At 28.5% G+C, this 8,186-nt stretch overlaps 1 protein-coding gene across 1 annotated transcript in view; it reads right to left on the minus strand.

The window, feature by feature from the left end:
• The window catches only part of LOC123654203 (5'-3' exoribonuclease 1), a 34,612-nt gene extending 28,428 nt beyond the window's left edge, over positions 1–6,184 (minus strand). The window contains exons 1-11 of the mRNA XM_045590121.1: positions 6,100–6,184; positions 5,750–5,976; positions 5,575–5,627; positions 4,839–4,999; positions 4,094–4,258; positions 3,607–3,889; positions 3,024–3,184; positions 2,014–2,118; positions 1,421–1,472; positions 1,260–1,341; positions 399–591 (exon numbers count right to left, since the gene is read on the minus strand). Of these exons, the coding sequence (XP_045446077.1) occupies positions 399–591; positions 1,260–1,341; positions 1,421–1,472; positions 2,014–2,118; positions 3,024–3,184; positions 3,607–3,889; positions 4,094–4,258; positions 4,839–4,999; positions 5,575–5,627; positions 5,750–5,976; positions 6,100–6,174 (1,557 nt within the window). The 5' untranslated portion in view covers positions 6,175–6,184. The remainder of the gene's footprint in view (positions 1–398; positions 592–1,259; positions 1,342–1,420; positions 1,473–2,013; positions 2,119–3,023; positions 3,185–3,606; positions 3,890–4,093; positions 4,259–4,838; positions 5,000–5,574; positions 5,628–5,749; positions 5,977–6,099) is intronic.
• Between the last annotated feature and the right edge of the window lie 2,002 nt (positions 6,185–8,186).

Here is an 8,186-nt window from a genome sequence, read left to right on the forward strand (position 1 = left end):
TCTATAAATTTTTAATGAGCGCGGTCGCCATATTAGTGACGTCAACGCTTTAAAACATATCTTATCATTGACAATTCTGGTTGGCCACTTTTGATATTTAAAATCGTCATTTGTTTAATTTTAAAAAGTTTTAGCATGGTTATTTAATATAATTAGTTATCATCATACGTCATAGGGATGTTGGACGACCAGGTTAATGGAAATTAGCAACTGGCTGGAGTTATATCTTTAAAATCTTAGTACAATATTTTATTGATAATGCAAAAATTATTATTTAGGTTGTTAATGACACTGTTCTACACTTCCCTTACAAATAGATAAACTAATATAAAAATCAAATTATCTACAGTTTACTAAATTACATTAAACATAAAAATTAATATTTAATGAAAAATTACCTGTTCAAAGGGTTTAAAAGGCTCCCCAAGCTCAAATTCAATTTTGAGATCCTTGAATCCCTTGATATCTGACATGTATGGAGCATAATGATGTGGATAGTACCAACACCAGGATGGACAGCCCTTGTAATAATAGTAGAGATTCCATTGTATTGCTTTAACATAACCCTCTGCTTGGTCGGCTAAGACTTCACTGTTAAAAATATATTTAAAATAACAAATACTGGAACGTTATTAAATTGTAGTATTAATAAATTTCAAAATTGCTATTCAAAGACATATTTGACATAATTATATGCCATTGACATTAGTCACAGAAACAAATATTTTCTCCATAATATGGAGTATATCATGTCCCTTACTTTAAAGAAGATCACAAACATATAATGTTGCCCTCAGATGGTCCTGTGTTATTATTATTATTTCTTATATTACTAGGTCGGAAAACAAGCGTATGGCTCAACTGATGGTAAGCAATTATGGTAGCTTATAGACGTCTGCAACACCAGAAGCATTGCAAGTGCGTTGCCAACCCTACCTCAAATTATATTACCAAGAGCTCTGGTGACCTTACTCATCAACAGGAACACAACACTGCTTGAAAGCAGTATTATTTAGCTTTGAGCTTCTGTAAGGTCGAGGTCTACCCCAGTCGGGCTGCTCTATATTTTGAGCAAGAAACTTCCTGCTGTGCCGATCTCAATGAAATTGTGGTGAGTTAGGTAGTTAGTATATATTGAGGATATGCAGTTTTAATAGCTGAGGTAGGGTCGGCAACAAATAACAGTAAACGTTTGCATTTAGGCATACTGTATGTTTTTTTTATTACCATAATAGTATAAAAAATTAACATTCACTTACTCTGTTACTTTTGAATAATCCAATTTATTCATATAATAATCCTTCTTGTGTAAAATAAACTCCATTTCAATATTAGCTTCCTCTAAAACAACATATTTTTATGTTAAAAATTAATGTGAAACTAATTATTGTTTATATTAAAAATAATATATTCTACTTACCGTCACTTGTTTCTTCATATTCTTCATCATTTTCTTCCATATCATCTACAAACTAATAAGAACATGTAAATTGTGATAAACTAATAAATACAAAAATTAACAATTTACTTTGTCAACACCAATGAAAACAAAATATAATCTATATATATATATATATGAATATTTGTCTGTATGTCCTTTATAGAATCGTAAACTATGCATTTGATCATGTCATGATCTTCAGCAAAGTGTTGTGCATGAGCCCACAAGTTTCTAGTTTAGTTAGTACGATAAAAAAAAAAAAATAAAAAAAGAAAATGTAGCAACGCACGCAGCATCATAAAGAAAAAGAATAAAGTTATGGAAATCACGTTTCAATATTTCAAAATGACATATGGTATATAAATGATTAGCTGTGGCCCGCAGTTCCACACCTGTTAATTTGAAAAGTAGCCTAGGTAAATGTGCTATCCAACAAAAAGAGAAATTCTAAATTCGAACCAGTAATTACTGAGATTAGTGCATTTAAATAATGAAATAAATTTTCAGCTTTATAATATTAGTATAGACAGTATATTATTAGATTGAACTATAGTAAAGTAAATAATACATACCATTTCATGCGTAGCATTAATTAGTGCTTGCAATTCGTCATCTGGCTTATTAGCTTTTATATCGTCAATATTTACGTTAAATGTATCATCATTGTTTGGTTTATACTGAAAGAAATAGAACGTAAGTTATCATTAAAATATATTAATTATTGGAACGAAGTTCCTTACGGCAGGCTTGGTATTTGGCTGGGCGAGCGAACTGAAAAAAATGTGATACTAAAACAGTAAGAAAAATATATAACTGAAGTGAGGTAATATCAGTCACACGACTGTATATGACATTTGTAAAATTAATATATTACTAGTAAACTTTTTTTTTAAATTATGTAATTTTATACTGTCGACAAAAGTAAATAAAGCAATATGTTTTTTTTTATTTCACTTACCTCATAGTTTGAATTATTATTATTATTATTATTATTTTGTTTGATTTATTTTATTTTACGGTATTTGTTATTTTCTAAAATACTAACTTTCCTTATGTGCTTATCTAATTAAAAGCCAATCAACAAAATTTAAAAAAAATCAAGAACTAGAAAATATGTATAAAATTCACCATTTTTTTTTTTCAAATTGTTGCTTCTTTACTATCCGAAGGAATTTCGTCCTACCTAACTTTTTAGTTTTACTGTCACTAAAAATCAACTACTCAAAAAACGTATAACGCTGACCATGAAGATTGCAAAAGCATCAAAATATTGGTAACTAAAATAACCAACACTAAACATGGTAAATATGGGCAGCACTTTACTTATTTTGGAATATAATTTTCAACATCTTCAAATTATTATTTTTTAAACAAACTTCTAAAATACTTCTTCTGGGGATTAAAATCAATTTAATTTCGTTTAAAACCAAGTTAACTTATTGTAAATTCATAAAAAATAAAATTATTTGTCCGTATTTTAAAAAACAGCCTTTATTAGTTTTGAATATCCTAATCATACTTGTTTACATCATTACTGGCCAAATTTAAACATTTTTTTTTCAATTTACAAAATGCTACAAACCTCTTTCCTTTCTTTATCATTAGGTCGCCTACCGGTTTTCGCTTCGAAATATTTCAAATCTGCATATGTATCTTGAAACTTCTCTTTATCTATTTTTGCTAATTCCTGCATGAATATCTCGAATCTTTCTAGATTTAAATCTCCCGCCTCATTTATATAACCTTGAAAAATACATAACATGTGGGTATTTCAAACAAGTTATTGAGGGTGTCACATTCAATCTTATTTATTATAATAATTAAGTGTGATTGCAAATGAAAAAAAACTGATTTAAATTTACATCAACAAATAATACAATTGTTTGTATCTTTTAATAGTGTGCAATAAAGAATATTATTATTATTTAAACAACATAAGTTGTCAAAAAAATAATCATATAATATATGCATTGAGAGCTCAAAAAGTACTCGTCAGATTTAAACCAAATTTAATTAGGATCACAAAACACATATTAGCTCAGGTAAAGAAAAAATATATATATATATATATATAAAAGCTAGTAGCTCATAAATGGTATGTAGTGTGTGTGCTTTCATTTAATGTCACATATAAATAATAATATAAAAATTAGTGTGATACATACCACTCAAAGTTGGGAGAACAGTCATATACGTCATATATAGAAGAGGTAATGCATCATTACTGATATGCATATTAGGCAAATGAGGTATAAAATCATTGCCGACTAGGAAGCCCATTAGCACCCAATCGTCAACTATTTTCTCGATATCATATTCAAATGGTAACTTGTCCTTTATTGATATAAATTCTTGTTCTAAGTATTCCCTTAATAGAGATAAGTGAAGAAGATAGAAGTTTGTATCTTCGGGACTTGTTGCACGTTGTGTTGTTTTACCAAATTTTACCTTTGAAAAAATGCATTTTGTAAGAAAACCAGTCTACTATATATCTACATTTCTCAGAATTTCTTTCAAAATATGTAAGTTTTATTTAATAGAAGAATATTTTTAAAAACAGTTCTAGCAAGCAGAAAATTGAGGGTATCACTGAATTCTCTAGATTTACATGTTCACCTATTGTGCAAACACTTAACCACAATAAAACCTTACCTCCTCTCTCAGCAATGCAAAATGCGGTTCATGAGTGCACATGCCCAACATGATAAGATCTGCGTCTAGTCCATAGAGACAATGACGAGTATTTGGATTGTAATCAGGTTGAGAGCGGGCCCAACGGATATAGTCCATTATTTTATGTTCTCCCTCTCCAGGGGTCTGGAATCAAACAAATTAAATTAAAATGCATAGGAATAAGAATAAAACATCTTACACTACAAGGGTATTGTCTTATTAATATATGAATGAATTACCAAGTAAACATGTTTACGGCTCTAGCTGCTACCTATACAGGAGCAGGTAATATCTTCAGAGGCAACTGTATAAGGATTGAGGGCTATTGGTATTTTTGGTAAAATGACTAGCAGTAGACCGGGACAGACTAAAGTGAAAATATATGGACGGAGTGACCACATATGACTGATGAGAATATATTTAGAGAAATAGACAACATATTGTTCTAACTCCACAATAAGTAGGTTTATAGTATGAATAATAATAAAAAAATGTGTCAGACTCAAAGGAACTCAAAGGAAGGTTACCCACACATTAGGAATTCTAAACATTTTGAATATCATATCAAAAATTGACCGCTCCAGCGGGGTTCGAACCCCGCTGGAGCGCGAACGTCTGTATGTCCAATACAACTTTATGCCACATTCAGAATAAAACCTGCAACTACCAACGCAACAGCCACAGTGTTGTTGAAAAAAGATATTTTCAAATTTTATTTCCTTACCTCATGTCCAGACAATATAACTTTGACATTAGACCACAGTGGATCGGTGGAAATTTTTTCCTTAATAAAATACTTGAGCTGGTCATGCAAACGTGCCATGAAAACTGTTCCAGGTGTAATGCAGTTACTATCGAATCTCTTCTCAGTGGGTAGCACCTCACCTAGGAGACAAATTTCATTAGACCATATGTAAACAATATTTAAATATTTGTTCAAACAATCTACAGTAAAGCTACAGTAACCTCTTTATAGAAAGTTATCTAAAGGAGAGATTTTTTTTAATTTTATGAAGGTAGTAGCAGCTTAGACATGCTTTTTTGTTTTTTTAAAACATTGTTTAAATTCATATTTATCTATTTAACTAAATTTGTTTTGAAATGTATTATATATCTGTGTGTCTAATCATTGAATTATACTATAAAAACAATTGTAAGAATGAGATCTCTAGTACTAATATGAATTTATAATAGTAATAGTTATTAAGTTATAGTTTTTATTTTTTTCGTTTTTCTTAAACCCTGACTGTTTAAAATCATTAGAATAGGCAGATGTCTTAATTGTCTAATACGCATGCTGTAACTACCTTCAAGAGAAATTATATGTAAACTTAATACATAAGCATATAGCTCCAATGAGTACAATGTACGATGAGTACATAAATAATTTACATACCAAAATATGTACACATAAACATAGCTTTTGTATAATTTGAGACATAAATTTAAATTAATAATACCTTTTGCTTTAGCAATCTCTTCTAAGCTTTCAGCTTCCCTTGCTGATCTGAATCTATAAATATAAAATAACTACGTTTTAGCATCTATGATATAATGTTATAACAATTTCACAATAAAACAAATCTATTAATTTCATTTTTAAAAGGCTACATTTTGTTAAAAAAATAATTCTACCTTCTTCCTCTTTGTTGGTTCATTTTAGCTCTGGGAGCCACACCATCAATAGCCATAAAGAATAATTTCTTAGGTTTTATTATTTGAAATAAAATAGTAATATAATGGAAGATATCTTTGAATATCTTTTCTTCAGTTATTCGAAAATGTGGATTAGAATCATCCGGGTGAGAGCAGTTGTGTATGATACCGTTCATATCCAGATACATATTGTCAAAATCTGGTATCTGAAATACATTAACTGGAATGAATATATTTTTTTCCATAAAAGTTAAATAAGCATTACTTTATTAACACTCTTTTTTGAAAGATCGGGAAAAAATAAATAAATATAAGTTAGATAAAAGTACCTGATACTGCTTCACCAGTTCATTAAGGCAAGGATACCTTTCGCTGGTGTACCTAAAAAACTTTGGTACTCCCATTTTGTTGATAAATCAACACAAAATATTAAAATTCTAATTGGCACGAATCTAAACTGTTAATTGAGTAACCTAGCTCAAAATTCAGATGTTAAGTTATCGATCATTTAGTTTTAATCGTAGTTTGATGGTAATAATATTTTACTATCTTCAATTTTCCAATATTATATTAATAGAAAATTGCAACGTTTATTCAGTCATAATTTAACAAAAATGATTTTCTTTCACTTCGTAAAAACGATTATTTTCACAGATAAGAACAATAATTAAAAATGACAGGTGGTTGTAATCGAATAAAAAAAATTGAATCGTAATTATATGACCAACCAAACTAAATTCCTAAATGTTTAAAATATTTAATTTAAATTTAAATTTGTACATTTAAAATCTTTAATTTACCTTTGAAGAATGATAATCATAAATTTAATGATATGAATTAATTAAAAACCGCTCTGGAGTAGTGGCCTAAAGCCCTCAAACTAGTGCTTTGATCACCGTTAAATATTTAGTAACGTTAATTTGTCTCGAAGATATAACTTTATTTATGGCATAATAATAACTTAAACTTTAATAACATTATTATCTTGCAGCCATTATACTGGTAATTTTTTTACCGGTATTATCTAATTTAAGGTTATATTGAACGTACATATCTATACCGTTACCGTTAATAGTTATCTATACCATAGTACTCTGTGTGGTTATCGTTACCCATAGATTATACACTTATATACTGGTATAGATACGCCACTCAGAAATTAAAATTGATGTATCACGACCTCCCCCACTAACAGATGGCGTGCACATACAATTTTATTTCTATAATAATACTACAGGTGGCGCTGTTTATTTATTTTTTACCAGATTGATTATTATTTAAATAATATACTGTATGTACTTTTCACACTTTTTCCACTTATTTATTAATACAAACAGTTCGTATCAATAAATTGGTGGAAATAGTGTGAAAAGTATTTCATATTTATCATTAACTTTTATCAAAAAGTAACAAGTATGTACATTAAGAATATTTTCTATTTTTTTTTTTTTTGTGTTAAGTATTAAAAATTTGATTTCAAATTAATTCTATTTTACCTAATATTAACAGATAATCGAGGGTTTAAAAATAAAACACCAGTACCATATAGAATTTATAAAACTGTTGTTTATTTTCATCTTTTATTATAATAATCGGATGCTTGTTTTTTAACATGATCATTCCTATCAAAATTTCAAAATTTTCATTGGTTTAACTTCTCTGTATGAGGATATTCCCATTTGGGAAAGCGATGTAAGGGTCCTGAAAATTTTTAATATTCTTAAAATATTGCTTTATACATAAAAGTGATACTAAAGAGACATAATAATGAATTCTAAATGCAATGAAAGGAATAAAAAGAGTTAATTATTACTTCTATTTTATTAAGGGTGTGATTTAAACAGTTTGCAAAGTATTTGTATCATTGTTAGCAAAAAAATATTACTGATTAGCTAGTACAATTGGGCAACAACATATAGTCAGCAAATATTTCTAAATCCGTCTGCAATTTGTATTGTCTCTGAACAGTTATAGTATTTTTTTTTTTGTGGCTGAATATATGTAAAAGCAGCAATGAGTGACCCATGTGCTGGTAATATAAGCCTTTAAGATAATTATGCCTACTGAAATAGTATGCCAAAAAATACCTAACTGCAAAATTAAATTAGAAAAACAAAAATTCGAAAGAAAGGGATCCCTATTTAGTAATATTGGGATAGTGTCATATATATAGCTTTATTTTCCACCCACTTTTAACGAACACTGCTGATTTTGAAAAAAAAAAAAAAAACGTAATCTATTTTTATTGCTAACCAAAATTTAAATATGAATGCCAATCAATCTTGCTCCGACAAATAATTATTTTGCAGTATGACTGTTTTTTTTTGTAGATACATAATAAGACAAGCTGCTTGCTTATGTTTGAATTACTAACTATTATTATGATTTTATAAAGAAAAAAATTTTGCAGCCTCAT

This window comes from Melitaea cinxia, chromosome 6 (genome assembly GCF_905220565.1).
Source record: "Melitaea cinxia chromosome 6, ilMelCinx1.1, whole genome shotgun sequence".
NCBI classification, from domain to species: domain Eukaryota; kingdom Metazoa; phylum Arthropoda; class Insecta; order Lepidoptera; family Nymphalidae; genus Melitaea; species Melitaea cinxia.